At 38.5% G+C, this 24,526-nt stretch overlaps 1 protein-coding gene across 2 annotated transcripts; it reads right to left on the bottom strand.

Moving 5' to 3' along the window:
- ndel1b (nudE neurodevelopment protein 1-like 1b) lies at nt 1-20,237 on the bottom strand. 2 transcript variants are annotated; one of them, XM_062036395.1, is made up of 9 exons: nt 20,066-20,237; nt 12,205-12,301; nt 10,573-10,726; nt 6,633-6,781; nt 3,422-3,558; nt 3,174-3,341; nt 3,005-3,093; nt 2,818-2,933; nt 1-674 (listed from the first exon to the last, which is right to left on the bottom strand). In XM_062036395.1, the coding sequence occupies exons 2-9, from the start codon at nt 12,288-12,290 to the stop codon at nt 590-592; spliced, it is 984 nt and encodes a 327-aa protein (XP_061892379.1). In that variant the 5' UTR covers nt 12,291-12,301; nt 20,066-20,237; the 3' UTR covers nt 1-589. The 2 variants fall into 2 exon arrangements, with proteins under 2 accessions (XP_061892379.1, XP_061892378.1); XM_062036394.1 differs by having other exon boundaries at nt 3,005-3,096; nt 20,066-20,229.
- Between the last annotated feature and the right edge of the window lie 4,289 nt (nt 20,238-24,526).

Below are 24,526 nucleotides of genomic sequence, written 5' to 3'. Positions count from 1 at the left end.
AAAAATACAAACATTTACAGAAAAAGAAAAGATGCACTTGACTTAAAGTGCAGATTGAACCGAGGTGGGGGACGACAGGACAGCACTTTGGCTTTGAACGATCAACATTCACTTCAGTCATTAAGTGTGGACGCCGGGTCAGGCACCACCCCTTCCCTTGGCCCACATGTGACAGAATACTGCATTGTAAAGCATCCGGTGAGATCAGTTAGTAAATATGAACACATCCCTTTTTTTTTTCTTCTTCTTTTTTTTTTAAATATACGTTCTAAACGGGAGTAACTCGTTGAACTGTGCAAATAAAGAGAAAACGCAGGCCAAAAATAAGTGAGGTCTGTGGGACCTTTTGTCGTCATGGAGGGGGGGCGGTCGTGTGCCGCGTGGTGGGCCGACACCACGTTGGCGACATTCGGACAAGGTGCAGTAAATTAGCTGCGTTCTGCACATGCGGTTACGTGCGAGGAAAAGAATGCACCGACGACAAATGTGCATCTTGTCGAGTCTCTCTTGTGCAAACATCCCCTCGCTTACACACTCGCACACAGACACACACACAGTTACTTGTGTCCTCTGATGTCCTATCAACACCTCACACGCTCAGCAGGCCTGGTGGAGAAACGGTTCTGGAGGCGGTCATGGAGGTCAAGGCGCTGGGGTCCAATCCGTTAAGGGTGCTGCAGTGGAAAACAAGGCGGTGACCACATGCTCACTCCTTCATGCTCGTTTGTGTCCGTAAGTGTGTCAGTAGTGCAAGGCAGTGTTTTTCAACCTTTTCTGAGCCAAGGCACATTTCTTTCATTGGAAAAATCCCGAGGCACACCACCAGCAGAAAACATTAAAAAATGAAACTCAGCAGCAGATATTGACAGTAAAAAGTCGTTCTCGCAATTGTTGGATATGAATTCAAACCATAACCATATAGCTCTTGTCTCAAAGTAGGTGTACTGTCACGACCTGTCACATCACGTTGTGACCTATTTTGAGTTTTTTGGTGTTTTCCTGTGTGTAGTGTTTTAGTTCTTGTCTTGTGCTCCTACTTTGTGGACGCCGTCTGCTCCACACGCTGTAAGTCTTTGCTGTCGTCCAGCATTCTGTTTTTGTTTACTTTGCAGCCAGTTCAGTTTTAACTTTGTTTTGCATAGCCATCCCTAAAGGCCTACTGAAATGAAATGTTTTTATTTAAACAGGAGTAGCAGATCCATTCTATGTGTCATACTTGATCATTTCGCGATATTGCCATATTTTTGCTGAAAGGATTTAGTAGAGAAAATCGACGATAAAGTTTGCAACTTTTGCTCACTGATAAAAAAAAGCTTTGCCTGTACCGGAAGTAGCGTGATGTCACAGGAGCTAGTATTCCTCACAATTCCCCATTGTTTACAATGGAGCGAGAGAGATTCGGACCGAGAAAGTGACGATTACCCCATTAATTTGAGCGAGGATGAAAGATTCGTAGATGAGGAACGTTACAGTGAAGGACTTGAGAGGCAGTGATGGACGTATCTTTTTTCGCTCTGACCGTAACTTAGGTACAAGCTGTCTCATTGGATTCCACACTCTCTCCTTTTTCTATTGTAAATCACAGATTTGTATTTTAAACCACCTCAGATACTATATCCTCTTGAAAATGAGAGTCGAGAACGCGAAATATTCAGCTTTGCGAAGCTAAAAAAAATAGAAGCTAACCTAGCAACGTAGCCAACGTGATAGCATAGCAGTCTCAAATGCAGATAGAAACTAAATTTAAAAAAAACCTGACTGTATGGATAGACAGAAGATCAAAAATACTATTAAACCATGAACATGTAAATACACGATTAATAATATTCAGCTTTGCGAAGCTAAAAAAATAGAAGCTAACCTAGCAACGTAGCCAACGTGATAGCATCAGTCTCAAATGCAGATAGAAACTAAATTTAAAAAAAACCTGACTGGATGGATAGACAGAAGATCAAAAATACTATTAAACCATGAACATGTAAATACACGATTAATAATATTCAGCTTGGCGAAGCTAAAAAAACAGAAGCTAACTTAGATGCGGCGGCGGGCTTACTCACTGTAGTGCGTCTGCTATCCTGCTCAAAACACAACACAACCTCCTGGTGTTGGTGTTGCTGTAGTCCGTCGCTCCACCGATCGCACCTACAACTTTCTTATTTGCAGTCTCCATTGTCCATTAAACAAATTGCAAAAGATTCACCAACACAGATGTCCAGAATACTGTGGAATTTTGTCGAAGAAAACAGAGGTATTTGAATTGGGTCCAAACACTTCCCTTGACCTCGTGACGTCACGCGCATACGTCATCATACCGCGACGTTTTCAAGCGGAAGTTTCCTGGGAAGTTTAAAATTGCACTTTATAAGTTAACCCGGCCGTATTGGCATGTGTTGCAATGTTAAGATTTCATCATTAATATATAAACTATCAGACTGCGTGGTCGGTAGTAGTGGGTTTCAGTAGGCCTCTAAGCTTCCATGCCTTTTCTTAGCAGCACTCGCCTTTTTTGTTTACTTTTGGTTTAAGCGTTAGATACCTTTTTACCTGCAAACCATCGTCGTCGTTCCTGACATCTACAAAGCAATTAGCTACCTGCTGCCACCTACTGATACGGAAGAGTATTACACGGTTACTCTGCCGAGCTCTAGACAGCACAGACACTCAACATTGGCACATTTGCGGATTATAATTACTGGTTTGCAAAAAATATTTTTAACCCAATTAGGTGAAATTACATAATCTTCCACGGCACACCAAACAATATCTCACGGTACATTAGTGAACCGCGGCACAGTGGGTGAAAAACACACTCACCTTTTGTCAAAGTAGGTGCTGTGTTTGATGAGGGCGCCGTTGCCCGCGGCGATGCCCTGTCTTGCCGCCGGGTCCTTACCGAAGCTTCTGCAGGCGGCCAGTTTGGATTCCAAAGCCTAACGAAAACCTCTTTTAGCCACGGTTGTGAAATTAGTGCCTGTTTTACCTACGGCGGAAGAAGACCTACCCCGACTTTTCTGAGCAGATCGCCAACGATGTTCAAGGCTGAGATTCTACCTGAGGCTGTGAGGGAGGAGTTGGCGCAGCCGTTGGTCACTACTGGGAACACACAGCAGTACAAGTTCACGTAAAAATGTACTTTCTGACAAAACGCTAAGAGTTTATTTAAATCTGACCTTTCGGGGCGACAAAGGAATGTTCCACACTCTTTCCCACCGGTGTGGATGGTAGTGAGAGAGACGCCTGTATGGCAGAGTCCGTTTTGTCGATGTCTAAGGTGGGCGAGCTTGGCGCCGACATCCTGTCTGTGGTCCTCTCTCGTACCGCCAACTCCTGCCTGAGGTCTGTGGAGGACAAAGTCATGAGGTCTTGACGCGCCCGCCCGCCAAGCTGCGGTGCAGTGGGTTTTTTTTTTGGTCCGCACCTCGCGCTTCATCTTTGAGTCGCTGCACAGACACCAACAGAGACTCCTTCTCGTCCAGTTCGCTCTCCAGGAAGGCGTTTCTCTCGATGGCTTGGTTTAAACGGCCCTCAAAGTCCTCCAGGGACACGATGGTCGCCCTGCACAGGAACATGACAATTTAGGGTAAATTCTGCACAGCACTAGGCCCAGTCTCTCTTTTTTGTACCATACATTTGAAATTATATTGCTGGGTTGCAATCACGTGACCTAGAGACACCTCCGGGTTTCAGGCTATGGTCCCACTAGGGACCATAGCCTGGATCATAATTACCTGGATCAGTGCAAATTTGGGCGCATTTTGAAAGATTTAGAGCAGTGGTTCTTAACCTTGTTGGAGGTACCGAACCCCACCAGTTTCATATGCGCATTCACCGAACCCTTCTTTAGTGAAAAATAAAAAATTCAAGACAAAGTTATATGTTTTTTGTTAACACTTTAGTACGGGGAACATATTTTAAGTAACAAAGACTTAATTTAGAGATTTTTTGGACACTAGGGGAACATGTTCTAAGTAACAAGAGTTATTTGGTTAGGGTTAGAGTTAGAGGGTTAGGGCCAGGGTTAGAGGGTTAGGGTTATAATAAGGCCATGCCGATTAAAGCATTAATAAGTACTTAATAATGACCAGTTAAGAGCCAATATGTTACTAATTTGCATGTTAATAAGAAACTAATTAATGGTGAATATGTTCCCCATACTAAAGTGTTGCCATGTTTTATTACTGGTGCACAAAATGAACCGTGCATGAACATCACCTTGTTCAAAGAACAAAACCAACACAGTGCATAAACTCACAACAAATTAGAAACCTGCAAATCACGCCGTTAGGGAGAAGTTTTTATTTACACGATGAGTTGGGTGTGTCTCGACCTCCGCCGAACCCCTGAGCCCGATTCACCGAACCCCTACGGTTCGATCGAACCCAGGTTAAGAACCACTGAGTTAGAGGCAATAGTACTAGTAATCATGAAAAATGTTTAAAGTGGGATGGAGTGGATTTATACACTCTTAAGAAAAATTGTTTTTGAAAGATCTAAACCAGGGATTCCCAAACTTTTTGACTCGGGGGGCCGCATTGGGTTAAAAAGATTTGGCCGGGGGCCGGTCTGTAATATATACACTACCGTTCAAAAGTTTGGGGTCACCCAAACAATTTTGTGGAATAGCCTTCATTTCTAAGAACAAGAATAGACTGTCGAGTTTCAGATGAAAGTTCTCTTTTTCTGGCCATTTTGAGCATTTAATTGACCCCACAAATGTGATGCTCCAGAAACTCAATCTGCTCAAAGGAAGGTCAGTTTTGTAGCTTCTGTAACGAGCTAAACTGTTTTCAGATGTGTGAACATGATTGCACAAGGGTTTTCTAATCATCAATTAGCCTTCTAAACCAATTAGCAAACACATTGTACCATTAGAACACTGGAGGGATAGTTGCTGGAAATGGGCCTCTATACACCTATGTAGATATTGCACTAAAAACCAGACATTCGCAGCTAGAATAGTCATTTACCACATTAGCAATGTATAGAGTGTATTTCTTTAAAGTTAAGACTTGTTTAAAGTTATCTTTATTGAAAAGTACAGTGCTTTTCCTTCAAAAATAAGGACATTTCAATGTGACCCCAAACTTTTGAACGGTAGTGTATATATATATATATATATTTCGAGGGCGACGATGTCACGTTGTCGATGGGAAAATGCATTTTTAGATAATATGATTTGCCTGAGAGGCTAGGAGACAAGGAGAGTAAAAAGCGGTAGAAAATGGATTAGAAAGGACAGATTAAAAAAATAATAATAATTTAACAACATTTTTTTTAATTTTTTTTTTTAACTTGGGACTTTCCACAAGTTGGATTTTGGACGCTGCCGGGCCAGATCCGTAGTTTGGGGACCCCTGATATAAACCATTCACCATCACCAGGACGTTACGGTTTGCCTCTACCTTACTTCCTTCAACAATTAAAAGAATTTAAAGAAGGAAAGATTGACACGTTATGTCTTTACATCTGGAGGGGTGCACAAATTAAGCATTAATCTGTGAAAGACAATGTTGGATTTATTTTTGAATCGCTAACGTATTTAGTTGACATAACCAGTGCCGTGCTGCTGTGATCGTGACACAAATGAGAAAAAGGATAAGTGTGTTTGCGGTTAATTTTTGCTACAATTAGTCTCTTCTACAATTCATGTCTGCAGGTGTTTTTATGCTGTCAAATTCATATTTTGTCTCATTAATTTGCTAGAGATATCCCTGTTGTTCACCAATGTTTGCTAGCGACATCAAGATTCTGTATATGCTGTTGAGCTTACGAGAAATGTATTCATCTAGTTTATTAATACTATTAAGGACATTTTCTTATCACCAAAGACGCTGTAACATGGTCATCCGTGTTGAATAAAGCCCTTGGCTTTCCTGCACAACAACAACTAAGCTTTAAGTTTCTGTTGTGAAAATCGACAACAAAAACAGTGAGTTGGACCAACAATCACAATATTTATTACTAGGACTTAACATAACATTAGTTTATTTGCACAACCTGTCTTTGTAGTTGTATCTCGGCATGGCAACCACAAAAGAACACAAAACTAATGTGATCTCTTGTCCTTTCTTTATGTTTAGTTATGCTCTCAAACACTAACTAAATAGTAGAGAATAAACTTGATTGCATGCAGAGACAAGCATGGTCCGATTGTATTCCACAAGAAAATGAAAGCGATATTTTTAAGCACCATTTCCTTTCACACACTTTAGTTTTTTCCCTGACTTTATTACCTTAATGAACGACTTATTTTGGGACACTCTGAAAGCGCTTTCCAATCTCTCTATTTGAACGATTGCAACACCCAATAACAGAACAGCAATACGGCCTTTTCTGCTCAAACTCTACACTCACTCTCACTTGTTTTATTGCTACGCTCAAGCTGCTTGACTATCATGTTGAATGACAATAAAGGAAGTATAAGTCTAAAAAAAAGAAAAAAGAAGTGAATTAAGCCACGCAGAAGAAAAACAGATGTTGCGTCATATGCAACCCAGCAATAGCAGGTACTTTTTTCATTCAAACAGCATTCTGTAATTGGCCCAAGAGGCATTTGTTAATAGTGAGGCCTAAGAACTCTGCCTAGCCTCTCATCCAAACAATTCTATTGATCTATGTTGCTGTCAGACCTTTTGGCTCTCTCCAGGTCGTCGTTGGCCTGTTCTAGCTCTCGCACGTATTTGTGGAGCTGCTCCTTGATGCTTCGCGTCTGGCCCAGGTCATCTTCTAGCACAGAAATCTGCTTGTAGTTCTGAGTGTACTGCTGCTCCAGTTTCTCCTGGATATAAGGAGAAAATTGACTTTTTAATGAGATTCTAATTGTAACATGTTTTCTTCATGTTTTTTTCATGAGCACCACACTACAAAAAGTCAGTGTTCAAAAACAAGAAAAAAAAAATACTAAAATGTGGGGTATTTTATTTGAACTAAGCAAAATTATCTGCCAATAGAACAAGAAAATTTGGCTTGTCGAGACTTTCCAAAACAAGTAAAATTAGCTAACTTCAATGAACCCAAAAATACCTTAAAATAAGTATATTCTCACTAATAACAAGTGCACTTTTCTTGGTAGAAAAAAAAAAAGAGAGACCTTTTTGCTCAATATGTTGAAAAATATTCTTAAATTAAGTAAATGCTAGTGTCATTATTTTGACATAATGATATGCGCTCGGCATTACATTTACTTATACTAAAAACTAATGTATTGTACTTAATGGAAATTCAACAAGGCAACCGCTTGTTACTCTCGTGGTCTCCTAGCCGCTCAGGCAAATCATATGGTCTAAAAATGCATTTTTCCATCGACAACATGACATCATCGCGCCAAGTGCATGCTTTCAGTCAATTAGTGCGCATATATACAGCCTGGAACCCCGGCCAAAAATGTTTTAATTGTAATTTTGAAGAATTTATCTGAATGTGCATGAACTATTTCTGTTCAAAATTGTTAGAAATGTCACATGTTAAATGTTTAAATATTAACTGTCAGTTTACTGTACTGTGCCAACTGTACAACCGTATTTTTCGGGGCATAAGTCGCACCGGAGTATAAGTCGCACCTGCCGAAAATGCATGATAAAGAAGGAAAAAAACATATATAAGTCGCACTGGAGCCCGGCCAAACTATGAAAAAAACTGCGACTTATAGTCCAAAAAATACGGTACTATATGAGTACGTGTTTTCTATTGTTTCATTGAAAATAAAACAGCAAAGTCCATTTGGCTGTCATCTGTTTTAATTATGAGATACAATTGTGTCAAAGTCGTGATTTTTTTTTTTCATGCTTGAAATAAGAAATTATTACTTTAAAAAAAAGTAGTTTTATACTTGTGAGTGTTGATGACACTGCTTTGCAACAGTTGATATTCTAGTTTCAAGCATGTTTTACTCAATATAGGTCATCAAATCTCAGCAACAAGCTGTAATATCTTACTGAGATCATTGAGGACCAAAACACTTAAAACAAGTAAAACACTCTAACATAAAATCTGCTTAGTGAGAAGAAGTATCTTATCAGACAGAAAATAAGCAAATATCACCCTTATTTGAGATATTTAATCTTACTTAGATTTCAGTTTTTGCAGTGCAAAAGTGAGAAAATCATCTCCTTCACTTGTTTACTTCATTTTTGCGAGAAGATGTATTCCTCAAAGACATAATACCATACCAAAATATCACACAAAAAACAAGCAGGAAATTCAACAAGGCAAACTCTAGTGGCGAGTTGAAACAGACGGATGTTTGTTGAACAGGAAGTGAACTCGTGTGACGTCACATAGACCTTAAGTGAAAAAAACTGATCACCCAATTAGCATTTATTACAAAAACATTCTAAAACGTTTACAAAGTAAAATGTATAAAAAGTGTATTGTGTGTCTGTTAGGTATTAAAAAAATATAACTTGGTTAAAAGGTTTTAGCATGTGTATATTACTTTTTGAGCACATTCAACAATACGGCGATAATAATGGTAACCGTTATCACTTTGGTCACAATCTTTTTTTTTTCTCATTTGATTTATTGTTATGGTTGTGTGTATTTAAGGATCCTCCACCCCCTCCTTAACAGAGACAGAACCTATTTTATTGCTTTTTTATTGATTTCTATTCAAGTGCAAATTCGACAGGTTTTAAAATGGATTATATGTTTTTGTTTTTTATTTAACATGGATATTTAAAAGTTTACATTCCAATTATAATGTTAAAAATACAAGAAACACAAGTTTATTATCAGCCCCTCCAAATCTGAGGCCATGGTTCTCAGTCGGAAAAGGGTGGACTGCACCCCTCTGGTCGGGAGTGAAGTTCTGCCTCGAGTGGAGGAGTTCAAGTATCTCGGGGTCTTGTTCACAGGTGAGGGAAGAATGGAACGCGAGATCGACAGACGGATTGGTGCGGCATCTGCAGTGATGCAGTCACTGCACCGGTCTGTTGTGGTGAAGAAGGAGCTGAGCCAGAAGGCGAAGCTCTCGGTTTACAGGTCAGTCTACGTTCCTACCCTCACCTATGGTCATGAGCTTTGGGTAATGACCGAAAGGACAAGGTCATGAATACAAGCGGCAGAAATTAGTTTCCTCCGCAGGATGTCTGGGATCACCCTCAGAGATAGGGTGTGGAGCTCGGCCATCCGGGAGACTCAGAGTAGAGCCGCTGCTCCTTCACGTCGAGAGGAGCCAGCTGAGATGGCTCGGGCATCCACTACGGATGCCTCCTGGACGCCTCCCTGGTGAGGTGTTTCGGACATGTCCAGCCGGGAGGAGACCCCGGGACAGACCTAGGACACGTTGGGGGGACTATGTCTCACAGCTGGCCTGGGAACGCCTCTGTATCCCCCCTGTAGAACTAGAGGAGGTGGCCGGGGACAGGGAAGTCTGGGCATCTCTGCTTAGACTGCTGCCCCCACGACCTGGACTCGTATAAGCGGAGGAAAATGGATGGACGGATGGGTGGATGGACAAGTGTATTGTATCTGAAAGGGTATAATTGCATTATTAGTATGCATTATCATTACCTCAATGGTTAATTTGGTCTTAAAATAATGTTGACAATAATATTGTTTAACAGCAATAATTTGTAAGTGAATTTATCGTCCAGCAAAATGTGTTATCGGCCCAGGCCTTCACACACAACATGGCAATTTATCGATGACAGCAAAATTACTGAAAAATGTTTAATTATCCATTAATTAATTAATCGTTCAATTAATTGACTTATTGAGTCTATTGTAGTTGACTGATTGAGTGATAGTTGCTTGGAGCTGTAAGTGTAATAGGTTGTTTTTTCTTTTGCAAATAAGCTAAATTAGCATGTTAAAGTATAACTGTAATTTTAGCACTGTAGCTCACTATGCTAGCGTTGCTAACATTTGTATTCCCCTCTCACTCAATGTTATGTTCTTGTATGTGAAATATGGCATCTACAAACCCCGTTTCCATATGAGTTGGGAAATTGTGTTAGATGTAAATATAAACGGAATACAATGATTTGCAAATCATTTTCAACCCATATTCAGTTGAATATGCTAATAAAAAATGTGTCTCCTCAATTCCCAAACGTTTACTGAGTGTTGTTAAAAGGGAAGGCCATGTAACACAGTGGTGAACATACCCTTTCCCAACTACTTTGGCACGTGTTGCAGCCATGAAATTCTAAGTTAATTATTATTTGCAAAAAAAAAAAAAAAAGTCTATGAGTTTGAACACCAAATATCTTGTCTTTGTAGTGCATTCAATTGAATATGGGTTGAAAAGGATTTGCAAATCATTGTATTGCGTTTATATTTACATCTAACACAATTTCCCAACTCATATAGAAACAGGGTTTGTACTACGTTGGACAAGTGCAGAGTGACAGTGTTTCTGTGTAACATGGATAAAGTGGCCTGAGGGCCAGTAGTACTAAAACTACTTGGTCTGAATCCCAGCGTAATGTTTAAATTTAAGGTGTTCTAGTTTTGTAATCTTTGTTTTAGATGTTTTACTGAAAAAAAAAATCTGCTGAAACTTCCGATGACCTTTTAAGAAACCAAAAGCGGCCAAAATAACCCCTGCTCAGGTGAGTCAGTGGTTACCTTGAGGTTGTCCACATCATTCTTCAGCCTCTCGTTCTCCGTCTGCAGGTCACGAAGGCGATGTTCAGCCTGGCCGAGCTGCGCCTCCAACTCGGCCTCCAGCTCTCGACTCCCCTCTTGGAACTCCTGCAGCTCCTCCTGGGCGTCATGGCAGCTGGATGGCACAAGCGCACACAGCGGTCACACAATTGATCATTGTCAATTCTTTGCAAGCCATGCAGCTGAAAGTCCGCGTGACAGCAGCTCTGGAACAGTGTCTTTTGTCCCCCGGGAGGCTCCGGGGCTCGATGTGTTCTAGCAGCTTAGTCTGCACTGACCACATTTTAAAATCAAGCCCTGGGGAAGACATTGGTGGATCATTCTAAAAATATAGCAAAGAAACAGCTGCGGTGGTACTAGTAGCTGAGGAAAACAATCCTGCTGCCACATGTCTGAAGTGTGTGTTTGAGGTGAGGTTAGAGGTCAAAGGAGAACTGATACGGCGAAGAAACAGGATGCTGGTACACTGCTGACGCCTGAAGTAACTAGTTGGAACACGTAATCATCATGATAATCCCCTCAATTCCCCCAAAAAATGGATTTACTCGCTGTGATATAAAGACAATATAACATACGTCCATAAACCTGGATGCATATGCAAAAGTGCAATATATTTATCTGTACAGTAAACTATTTATTTATATCTGCACCTTATTGCTTTTTTATCCTGCACTACCTAGAGCTAATGCAACAAAATGTCGTTCTTATCTGTACAGTAAAGTTCAAATTTGAATGACAATAAAAAGGAAGTCTAAGTCTAAAGTCAGCGTGTTGGGCTTGAGTCTAAACACACAAGGTCCTTCTTCATTGCAGATCAGCTGCGGGCCGACACGGCATCCATGAATCGGTTGTTGCGCCGAGTCGTTCCACGCATACCAGCGCCAGCGAGGCTGCCCCATCAGCACGCCTGAGTTCTTTAACGGCAATATTTAGCATTCCTTCCTCGCTATCACTGCGTTTTAGGCTGTGTGAAGTGAACACACTGTGAAACAACAACAACTGCAGGGACTGGAAAAAGTCAATATTAAACAGTCATGCTCGTAATGGTTCAAACGCTCCAGATTAAGTCCTGGTGGCAGATATTTAAACATGTGCGGTGCTGAATATGTTGTTGACAATAGAAGTACACAATCCATAGCATAGTTTTATCAACCTTTCTTTCTAGTTAGAGGTTGTAGTGCGACAACTGCATGTCTGTGCTCCTCTAGGAGAAAGCTTGCTTCCTTAAATAGATAACATTGTTTGGCCTTTTCTCTTTAAATAATAAAAGACGTAGTCATTTGCTTCACTCACCGTTTTGTAGCCACAGATTTCACAATGCTTGTTTGCGCATAATTTTCCTTAAAAGGGGTAGTAACTTTAACCTAAGTCATAGCCGCAAATATTGCAAAAACATTTAAGTCAAAACTACATAACAAGCGACTGAGAGATGGGCTTGTCTGGAACAAACTCGCTGTCTTCAAGTGACTTCATTCATTTCCATTCCAAAGAGTATATTCATGGAGGGGAACAGGATTGTTTCAAAGTCCAAACACAACTTTAACAAAAAGCTGCGGCAGAATACAGAGTCAGGTTATGAGTCATACTTCCTACCTTTTCTTATATTTCAGGGCTTGGGACTTCCAGTAATCCAATTCTTCGTCTTTTGAGCAAAATTTGGGAATCATCTCTGCGTCCATGTCAGGACCTCCTGCAGGTTAAGGAAACCGGTCATTAGTTTTACATCAAATGATTTAAAAGGCTTTCAAACTAGGCCTGGGTCTGGAAGATAAATGACATTATTGTCATTACCTTTTTGAGACCAAATTAACCACGGATGTAATGATTATACATAATAATAATAACGCAAGTATACCCTTTCACATGCAATAAACTTGTATTTCTCATATAGTTTAACATTATAACAGAAATGTAAACTTTTAAAAATATGCAAGTTAAATAAAAAAAACAATAAGAATAAAATATGCTCCGTCCGTCAGCAAGATTTTGCACTTGAATATAAATCACAACCAAAAGCAATAAAATAGGTGCTGTGTTTGTTAAGGGATGGGAGATCAAATACACACAACCAAAATGATCACGGTTATGATTATTATTGCAGTATTGTTTAATGTCCTCAAAATGTAATGATACACAGGTTAAACTCTTTTAACCAAGTTGTATTTTTTTAATGAGTAAAATAGCTAGCCACACAATATACTTTATTGGCAGAAAAAACAACAAATATTGTTCTGTCTTCAAAAGAGACATAACATTTTTATTTGTGTGTTTGAATATGTTTATCTTCTTCCATTTTAATTTGTAACTGTTTTAGAATATTTATTTAATGAATGTAAGTGAGTTCATCTGTTGTTTCACTTATGGTTTATGTGACTTCCTGTTCACTTCCTGTTGAACTGAGTCTGTCTGTTTCAACTTGACACTTTGGAGTTTATATCTAAAACTTTGCAAAAACAGCACAGTATTTATGTTCAATGTGAATACAGTAGCTCCGGTGTTTAGACAGTAATGTGTTTATACAAGTTGAGATTGGGGAATGACGTTTCTTAATGGAGAAAGACAATGTCTCTTGTTTACATGTTAGCATTGAAGCTAGCAAGCAAGCTAACGCTAATTGGGTCTACATGTTTTTATCAACATGTAGTTATCAATCACAGTTTTTCGATCATTTCAATTTTAATACGGTAATAGTAACCGTCAAGAGTTTTACTACCGTTTATTTGTACCGTATTTTTCGGACTATAAGTCGCAGTTTTTTTCATAGTTTGGCCGGGGGTGCGACTTATACTCAGGAACGACTTATGTGTGAAATTATTGACACATTACCGTAAAATATCAAATAACATTATTTAGCTCATTCACGTAAGAGACTAGACGCATAAGATTTAATCGGATTTAGCGATTAGGAGTGACAGATTGTTTGGTAAACGTATAGCATGTTCTATATGTTATAGTTATTTGAATGACTCTTACCATAATATGTTACGTTAACATACCAGGCACGTTCTCAGTTGGTTATTTATGCCTCATATAACATACACTTATTCAGCCTGTTGTTCACTATTCTTTATTTATTTTAAATTGCCTTTCAAATGTCTATTCTTGGTGTTGGCTTAAATCAAATACATTTCCCCAAAAAATACGACTTATACTCCAATGCGACTTATTAATGTTTTTTTCCTTCTTTATTATGCATTTTCGGCCGGTGCGACTTATACTCCGGAGCGACTTATAGTCCGAAAAATACGGTAGTACAAATAATGCAAAAGAGTGACCGCAACAATGCACATACGTAGATGCCGATTATCAAGGCTGGCAAACTTACCAACTACATTTTCTTTTTCTTTTATCGTCCGCTTTATTGACTTACCGAATATCGGCCCAGGTCTATTTCAAAGTGATGTGCGACCACTGAAGCCAAGTCAAACAGTTATTTGTGAGTCAAAAAGGCATCCACAATCTCAGACTGATATCTCTGCTCAGTGGCCTAGAAAACTCCAACTATTTCATTCCATGCATACAAAGATGGGCTTAACCCAAATTCAATTAAAGCTCGAGCACATTTTCCACAACTTCTGTTTTGTTCTCGTGTCAAAAGATTGCAGGAAACAAATACCGTATTTTGGGCACCATAGGGCGCACCGGATTATAAGGCGCACTGCTGATGAGCGGGTCTATTCAGGTCATTTTTCATACATAAGGCGCACCGGATTATAGGGCGCATTAAAGGGGTCATTTTTTTCTAAACTGAAAACACTTCCTTGTGGTCTACATAACATGTAATGGTGGTTCTTTGGTCAAAATGTTGCATAGATGATGTTTTACAGACCATCTACAAGCCGCTTTCTGACAGTCGCTTCCGTTTGCGCCGTTTTGTGGGAGGTCTTATTTACGTGTCTCAACTTCGACAGTGTCTTCTCCCCGTCATCTTTGTTGTAGCGGTGTAGCGTGCAAGGACGGGAGTGGAAGAAGTGTCAAAAGATGGAGCTAACTGTTTTAATGACATTCAGACTTTACTTCAATCAATAACGGAGCAGCATCTCCTCATCTGTGGCTCACTAGTGCAATAACAACGCCGGAAATGTGTCCCGTGAAAAACCGTCCGACCGGAATTCTTTAATAACTAAAGTTCCTTGGGTGAATAACGTAAACTCACTACACCGGTATGTTTTAGCCCTTTCATGGCGAGTTTACTGACAGATATAAGTAAGAACTTTACACTACTTTATATTAGAAATGACAACAGTGGAGGATGAATGTCACATAACAAGAAGATAGAGAAAAAGAAGAAACTGATCGACAACAGCGTCGCCACGGGCTACAAAGGCGGACGCGCGCAAATTTTCAGGACTTATGCAGATCCCAAATACAGATCAGCAGGTACCACAAGGTAAGAAAAGTTTATTTTGCATAATATTGCGAAACAAAACTCCAGATAATATGTCTTACCTTATACACACACACCATAATAATACTCGTATCTTGAAGCTCAGTGCAATCCATCAAGCGGTGCGGCTTCATAGCTTACCAAAGTCATATTAAAACCACACCGTAATAATACTCGTATGTTGACGCACAGTACAATCCATCAAGCGGTGCGGCTTCATAGCTTACCAAAGTCTTATTAAAACATTTTGAGCTGTGTGTAATGTTCTATACCAGTGGTCCCCAACCACCGGGCTGCGGCCCGGTACCGGCCCGTGGACCGGTACCGGTCCGTGGACCGATTGGTACCGGGCCGCACAAGAAATTAAAAAAACTTTTTTTTTTTATTAAATCAACATAAAAAACACAATACATACATTATATATCAATATAGATCAATACAGTCTGCAGGGATACAGTCCGTAAGCACACATGATTGTAATTCTTTATGACAAAAAAATAATAAAAATAAAATACCATACAACACACCCCCCCGTCCGTGGGACAAATTTTCAAGCGTTGACCGGTCCGCAGCTACAAAAAGGTTGGGGACCACTGTTCTATACTTTCAATGACTCAAGTAAACAACACCAAAATTGTTGTTTACTTGAGTCATATTACAGTCTACATGTACAGTATCTATACTGTTCACATTTTGATAGATTTTTGAGCGCCGTGTGTAACGTTTTATATTTTCATTTGAACATATACAATGTTAGTGTTGTTTACTTGAGTCATATTGCAGTCTACATGTACATCTCATGTGTGACTGCCATCTACTGTTCACACTTATCATTTCACCATGTACCAAATAACATAGCTTCGAGGTCTGTAAGCACAACCAAAATTGTTCCGTACATTAGGCGCACCGGGTATAAGGCGCACTGTCGAGTTTTGAGAAAATGGAAGGATTTTAAGTGCGCTTTATAGTCCGAAAAATACGGTATATAGCCATATGTTCTTTCCATGTGTGGGGGGGTCAAGAACACATTGTAGCTACAGTCAAATACATTAAAAAATAATGTTTTTCGAGTTTAAATAGGCTTCCTGAATCCAGGTGTGTGTAGAACAGACATCTATTGTGACATCATTGCCATATTATTTTCATAATAGCAGTTAAGTTTAACGTCTAACGTCTTAAACTTAGGTATGTGTCCCACTATTGGTACGTGAGCAAAAGTACAGTGTTTTATTTTTCTATTTTCAAACAGTGTTTGTTACATTAGCAAAACATATTAAATATACTTGTTCAATAAAACCTCTGCCTTGTTTTTTAAGCTCTATTATGCTACTGTATTTTAATGTTGGTCATTATGGTGGTACTTGCAGAGCCAAGTTTTTTCTAAAGTTCAAGAACTACTAGTCTAGAAGACTCATGGCCTCGGCTCTTTCCTGTGGAACATTCCTCCAAAACGGCATCGTCAACATTCCCTCTCATCCGCACTCACGTGTCTCGAAGCTACCCGGGAAATCACAAGGGAAAACAAAACCAAAACATGTCACAATGGATTGAGGGGTGAAAAAAAAAAACTGGCCTGATTCCTGGAAGTCTGCTTTCAGCATTAGCATCTTAGGGGAAAACTAACGGGAGGGTGCTGTTTCCATGGTGATCCAACATGTAAAGAGAGGCACCACTCCCAGAAAAATAGCCTATTTATGGAAAGACTATTTATGAGCCAAATGACTGAAATGACATCATAGGGATGAATATTGATAACGCAAAGAGTGGCAATAAAATGACCACATCCTTCAGTGATATCAGCTTTACCGTAGCTCCAACCTCAACATTGGGAAAGTGCCAAAACAGTGGAACAATGCTTACCACAGTGCTGTCCAAAGTGTCCAAGTTTGTTTTATAGGCCCTGGCATATTCTTAAGATAATAACGCATAAGAGGGGGGAAATCTATTAATTCTTCAAAGACGGTTGACAATTCTGAATCGATGGGACAAATGTCCAAATATCGTACCATGAATTGATTTACGTGGACCCCGACTTAAACAAGTTGAAAAACTTATTGGGGTGTTACCATTTAGTGGTCTATTGTACGGAATATGTACTGTACTGTGCAATCTACTAATAAAAGTCTCAATCAATCAATCAAATTGGTTATTTGGGTATGTTAAATAAAGTAATACGGTTCTAAAATGCGACATTTCTGCTAATGTTCTTTAAATCTCAGTTCTGGGTTTGGTTCTAACGAACAGAGATGGAAAACATTCTTGTAACGGTATGTGTTAGCTGGGTTAGCGCGAACACACGACGAGGAGGTAGGAATAAGCTACGCCAGCCACGGCGCTAAACTAAGTTGAATGTGAAGTGGTGAAACAAGAAAACAATTCATGCTTTTTTTTTTAAATGTCAATAAAAAACAGGAACCGTGTCACAGCAGAGAGTAACCAGCTAAAAAGAGGAAATCAGCAAGTTGACTAAAAAGTTAGGTGAGACAATAACATCCACAGTACAACCGTCAAAAGTTTACATACACTTGTAAAGAACATAATGTCATGGCTGTCTTGAGTTTCCAATCATTTCTACAACTCTTATTTTTTTGTGATAGAGTGATTGGAGCACATACTTGTGGTCACAAAAAAAACATTCATGAAGTTTGGTTCTTTTATGAATTTATTATGGGTCTCCTGAAAATGTGACCAAATCTGCTGGGTCAAAAGTATACATATAGCAATGTTAATATTTGGTTACATGTCCCTTGGCAAGTTTCACTGCAATAAGGCGCTTTTGGTAGCCATCCACAAGCTTCTGGTTGAATTTTTGACCACTCCTCTTGACAAAATTGGTGCAGTTCAGATAAATGTGTTGGTTTTCTGACATGAAGGCCATTCTAAAACCTTAATTGCAGCCTGATTTAGCCATTCCTTTACCACTTTTGACGTGTGTTTGGGGTCATTGTCCTGTTGGAACACCCAACTGCGCCCAAAACCCAACCTCCGGGCTGATGATTTTAGGTTGTCCTGAAGAATTTGGAGGTAATCCTTCTTTTCATTGTCCCATTTACTCTCTGTAAAGCACCAGTTCCATTGGCAGCAAAACAGGCCCAGAGCATAATACTACCACCACTATGCTTGTTAAAGGCCTCACCTTTTCTCCTCCAAACATATTGCTGGGAATTGTGGCCAAACAGCTCAATTTTTGTTTCATCTGACATCACATGGACAAAGATAAGACCTTCTGGAGGAAAGTTCTGTGGTCATTCCCACCTCGATGTGCTACTAAAGTGATCAGTGTCTGTTGTTGTTGTTGATTGGAGTAGATAGGGATAAGATACACCTGTATGTAAAAAAGTGTGTGTCTGTGCGTGTGTTTTAAGCCCCATCAACATATTGTGTAACCATGCTTGCTTTTAAAAGGATTAAAATCTCTCATAACTAATAAATATTTCAGGCTGAAGTAGATTTAACAGACTGACTTTGTTAAAAGTTGAAAAATAGTTAAATTCATATTCTTTTTAAACAGCTTAGGGCGGTGGAAAGCTGACATGTCTTAGAGTTAATCTTTTTAATGTGACACTGTAGATCAGGGGTGTCAAACTCATTTTAGATCGGGGGCCACGTGGAGAAAAATCTGGTAAAATCACGGCACTATAACTTAAAAATAAAGACATATTCAGATTGTTTTTTTTGTTTAAAAATATAACAAGCACATTCTGAAATTGTACAAATCATAATGTTGTTGTTTTTTTTACACTTACATGTTGCGGTTAATAGTATTCTATCTTTGTTTGTCGTTATTTATATTTTCTGAGCAAATTATGTGATAATGTTCATCAATCAACTCATTGGCGTTAATTTTCAATCTATCAAGATAAAAAAATTATATCAAAATCAAATTACAGTATGTTATTTATGTAGTTTGATCATTTTCCTCGACTGATGTACTGATATCCTGTGGTTTATTTTGTGCATATGTAGCATCATCTACAAAGATGACATCCGGTGGACACATTTAGAACAGTTGTTTCTTTCATTCCAAATTTTCAGGTTCATTTTTATACTTAGCAAACTCATCCCGCGAGTCGGATAAAACCTGTTGGCGGGCCTGACCCGGCCTTTAGGCCGTACGTTTGACACCACTGCTGTAAATAAAACAAAGTTGCTGAAAAATAATTTACCCGAGTGAACACCAATGTCCTTTATTGGAATAAAGAGTTTGAAAATAGCATTCATATTTGTTATAATAATAATAATAATAATAATAATAGATGTTATTTGTAAAAAGCACTTTACATTGAGTAAACAACCTCAAAGTGCTACAGTGTATTAAAAAATAAATAAACAAATAAAATAAAAAGATAATAAAAAAAAAAAAAAAGAACTAGAACAGCCAAATAGCTAAAACTAGTATGCATACATCTAAAAAAAGGCTTTTTTAAAAAGAAGGGTTTTTAAGCCTTTTTTTAAAAGCATCCACAGTCTGTGGTGCCCTCAGGTGGTCAGGGAGAGCGGAGAGATGTTATGCTTTTTATGGACTGAGGAAAAATAATACATATAATATGAATGTAGCAGTTCGGGGGGAAGATGACATTTTGGGTTATTAGGGTTCAAATATGTGAGTCAATTTTAAGGAAGATGCTGGACAAGAATCTCCTTGTTTTGTTACATTTTAGTTTATCCATCCTCTTTTAATACTTGCGTTTTTGATATTTTTGAATCCAGAAATTAATCTTTAAAAAAAAGTATTTAATTTGCTCCACTATGTTCAGACATGATGATTTAATAGAGGGTGTGGTGATTTAAAAAAAAAAAAAAAAAACCCTGAGGAAAAATGAGCTGTCAATGACGACATTACGTGCGTGGACTGATTATTCATGTCAATGTTGATTCAACAACTATTTCACTAATCACGAATATTGTAAAACAAATATATATATTTAAACAAAAGTATTGGGCCACCATTACATGACGTCCAAATAAGCAGCAGAAGACAGGTTTGAGACATTTCCCACAGAGGTCGAATTGTCTCACGACTCAAAGACATTTAAAAGCGATTCACATCACACCGAAACTCCCTACCTGTTCATGATAGACGTCCGTCAAATGGTTGGCTATGCTTCCCCGTCGCGTTAATCCCAGAAATGAAGCCGCACACACACGCTCGTCCCCCCGGCCTTGCTAGCCGCCGACTGTCCGCTCTGCCTGGTTCTTCTGTTTAGGAAATTGCCAACGCGTCTCCCGGAAGCGACGTAAGTCCTGACGGGGGCGTGCGTGCTGACGTCACTGAGTGGCGTCACCCAGCCGTGTAGCGTCACCATAGAAATGCATTGGCTAGAGCGAGCCGCGCCCTTTTTGACTTGTCATTGGGTAGCTTTACCACACTGCACCGCTAGATGTCGCCCTGACAGTTATAGATAAATGGGGCGCGACTAGGGAACGCCCATTTTAACTGCGTGCCGAAAGCGAGCCTAAGCTAGTAGGGGCAAACTGCAGTGATTGTAAAAGGCAAGAACACTAAAACAACATCCGCCATACGATTGAAACAAATAATAACATGAAAAATTAGATAATTTATTTTTGTTATACATTTGTATTTTACTTTTTATCCTATTTTATTTTGTTATATTTATTTATTTATTTATTTACTGTATATATATATATATATATATATATATATATATATATATATATATATATATATATATATATATATATATATATATATATATATATATATATATATATATATATATATATATATATATATATATACATACACAGTAGGGATGTCCGATAATGGCTTTTTTGCCGATATCCGATATTCCAATATTGTCCAACTCTTAATTACCGAAACCAATATCAACCGATACCGATATATACAGTTGTGGAATTAACACATTATTATTATGCCTAATTTGGACAACCAGGTATGGTGAAGATAAGGTCCTTTTAAAAAAAAAAAAAAAAAAAAATAAGATAAATAAAAATAAAAAAGAAAGTAAAACAATATAAAAACAGTTACATAGAAACTAGTAATGAAAATGAGTAAAATTAACTGTTAAAGGTTAGTACTATTAGTGGACCAGCAGCACGCACAATCATGTGTGCTTACGGACTGTATCCCTTGCAGACTATTGATATATATTGATATATAATGTAGGAACCAGAAATATTAATAACAGAAAGAAACAACCCTTTTGTGTGAATGAGTGTGAATGGAGGAGGGAGGTTTTTTGGGTTGGTGCACTAATTGTAAGTGTATCTTGTGTTTTTTATGTTGATTTAATAAAAACATTTAAAAAATTAAAAAAAACAAAAACGATACCGATAATTAAAAAAAACGATACCGATAATTTCCGATATTACATTTTAAAGCATTTATTGGCCTGCCGATATTATCGGACATCTCTAATATACAGTATATATATATTTATTTTGTTCTTCTATTAATCATATTAATATGTCTTACTTGTATTGTATTCTTTGTCTCTACACATGGTTCTTACTATTTTACAAGTTTTATTATTTTTATTATCCAACGTTCCTCAGATGAGCCATCGGCAACAGGGGTTATTATCAGCCGTGCTTGTGGAGGCGCTTTTGTGTCAGCGTCCTGGTGGCCATGGTCTGATGACCTCCTGGTGCAGATGGCTCCTGTGATAGTGTTTACTCACATGTCTCCTCTGTACTCAGCCATGCAATCATTGGTCCATATAGTTGCATACATGTGTATGTTGTGTGTGTTTGTGTCTGGTATCTGTGTCCGTGCGTACGTATGTGATAATGGGGGATATGGGTCACCGGGGTGTTGTTTTTAACGTTGTAAAGCACTTTGCGTTGCATTTCTTTTATGTATGTAAAGCGCTTTATAAATAAAGCTTGATTTGATTTGATTTGACATGTATAGACTATAATGGGAACACGGCCACAATGCAGGCACAACGCTAGCATGGGTCTAACAACAGCACAATGGCGTATCTCGTCTTCTATACATATACATCCATGAGGTGGGGCCTTTGATGCAATATATCAGGTTGTCCGCCATTTTGGATAGGGCAGATCTGCGTGAACTGATGCAAGGGAATTGATCGAACTTCATAAATCATGATTTAGGCTGTGGAAATTTACATTATTTATGCACAATACTTTATAGTGTTTGCCACAAAGTCAGGAATTGTAGTAGAGTTTTAACTTGCACTTACAGATGTAGCGACAAACTGTAGTTACTGACAGTGGTTTTCTGAAGTGTTCCCGAGCCCACGTGGTGATATCCTTTACACGCTGATGTCGGTTTTTGATGCAGTATCACCTGAGGGATCGAAGGTCATGGGCTTAGCCGCTTGCGTGCAGTGATTTCTCCAGATTCTCTGAACCTTTTGATGATATTACAGACCGTAGATGGTGAAATCCCTAAATTCCTTGCAATAGCTGGTTGACAAATGTTGTTCTTAAACTGTTCGACAACTTGCTCACGCATTTGTTCACAAAGTGGTGACCCTCGCCCCATCCTTGTTTGTGAATGACTGAGCATTTCATGGAAACTGCTTTTATACCCTATCATGGCACCCACCTGTTCCCAAATTAGCCTGTTCACCTGTGGGATGTTCCAAATAAGTGTTTGATGAACATTCCTCAACTTGCTCAGTCTTTTTTGCCACTTTTTTTAAACATGTTGCAGGCATGAAATTCCAAATGAGCTAATATTTGCAAAAAATAACAAAGTTTTCCAGTTCGAACGTTAAGTATCTTGTATTTGCAGTCTATTCAATTGAATATAGGTTGAAAAGGATTTGCAAATCATTGTATTTTGTTAATTGCCAACTTCACTGGTTTTGGGGTTTGTATATTGTGTCTGTGTGTATATATCTATACATATATAGTATGTAATAACCAGCATAGTAAAAAAAAATGTAATCAAAACATAAAATACATACATAAATAACTTAATAAATACAACTCCACAATAAACTCCTGTGATAACATTTATCCATTCAGACAAAATGGTAAACACCCGAAAAGCCACTCTTTTAATTCTGCCCGTATCACAGAAAGCTGTACACTGCAAAAAGTCAGTGTTCACAAACAAGAAAAAAAAATACAAAAGTTAGGGGCATTTTACTTGAACTAAGCAAAATTATCTGCCAATAGAACAATAAAATGACTTTCCAAAACAAGTAAAATTAGCTAACCCCAATGAACCCAAAAATACCTTAAAATAAGTATATTCTCACTAATAACAAGCGCACTTTTCTTGATAGAAAAAATATGTTGAAAAATATTCTTAAATTAAGTAGCGCTCGACATTACATTTCTTGCATTTTCCCATCGATAACATGACATCATCGCGCCAAGCGGGTGCTCTTTCAGTCAATTAGTGCGCAAGGAATATATATATATATATACACTACCGTTCAAAAGTTTGGGGTCACATTGAAATGTCCTTATTTTTGAAGGAAAAGCACTGTACTTTTCAAAGAAGATAACTTTAAACTAGTCTTAACTTTAAAGAAATACACTCTATACATTGCTAATGTGGTAAATGACTATTCTAGCTGCAAATGTCTGGTTTTTGGTGCAATATCTACATAGGTGTATAGAGGCCCATTTCCAGCAACTATCACTCCAGTGTTCTAATGGTACAATGTGTTTGCTCATTGGCTCAGAAGGCTAATTGATGATTAGAAAACCCTTTTGCAATCATGTTCACACATCTGAAAACAGTTTAGCTCATTACAGAAGCTACAAAACTGACCTTCCTTTGAGCAGATTGAGTTTCTGGAGCATCACATTTGTGGGGTCAATTAAACGCTCAAAATGGCCAGAAAAAGAGAACTTTCACCTGAAACTCGACAGTCTGTTCTTGTTCTTAGAAATGAAGGCTATTCCACAAAATTGTTTGGGTGACCCCAAACTTTTGATCGGTAGTGTACATATATATTTACATATTTACAGCTTGGTCCCCGACCACATTTTTTTTAAATGTAATTTTGAAGAATTTATCTGAGTCCATTTGTCACCTGTTTTAATTATGAGACACAATTGTGTCAAAGTCATGATTTTTTTATTTCATGCTTGAAATAAGAAATGTTTACTTTGAAAAAGCAGTGTCATACTTGTGAGTGTTGATGACACAGCTTTGCAACAGTTGATATTCTAGTTCCAAGCATGTTTCACTCAATATAGGTCATAACATCTCAGCAACAAGCTGTAATATCTTACTGAGATCATTTAGGACACAAAACCCTTAAAACAAGTAAAACACTCTAACATAAAATCTGCTTAGTGAGAAGAATGATCTTATCAGACAGAAAATAAGCAAATATCACCCTTATTTGAGATATTTAATCTTACTTAGATTTCAGTTTTTGCAGTGTATTGTGTAAGGGTAATGGCACACTCCTCCCAGTTTATCATTGTGGCTTCCAGGGAGTGAGTCAGCGTGCGGCTGCGAGCCCACAGGTGGCAGGCCCAGTTCTGCAAGGCTCTATCTATGTGTTCTATCTATGCGTTCATGCAAGCTCCAGCTTTGCCTCCACCCAC

This window comes from Entelurus aequoreus, linkage group LG25, assembly GCF_033978785.1.
Source record: "Entelurus aequoreus isolate RoL-2023_Sb linkage group LG25, RoL_Eaeq_v1.1, whole genome shotgun sequence".
Classification (NCBI taxonomy): domain Eukaryota; kingdom Metazoa; phylum Chordata; class Actinopteri; order Syngnathiformes; family Syngnathidae; genus Entelurus; species Entelurus aequoreus.
This window is presented reverse-complemented; position numbering and strand designations above follow the sequence as displayed.

Coding starts and splice junctions, on each gene's coding strand:
- ndel1b (XM_062036394.1), bottom strand. CDS start 12,290: ATGGACGCAGAGATGATTCCCAAATTTTGCTCAAAAGACGAAGAATTG. Junction 6,782..10,572: donor ATGATGTGGACAACCTCAAG/GTAACCACTGAC, acceptor CCTTATATCCAG/GAGAAACTGGAGCAGCAGTA. Junction 3,342..3,421: donor ACTCAAAGATGAAGCGCGAG/GTGCGGACCAAA, acceptor TGTCCTCCACAG/ACCTCAGGCAGGAGTTGGCG.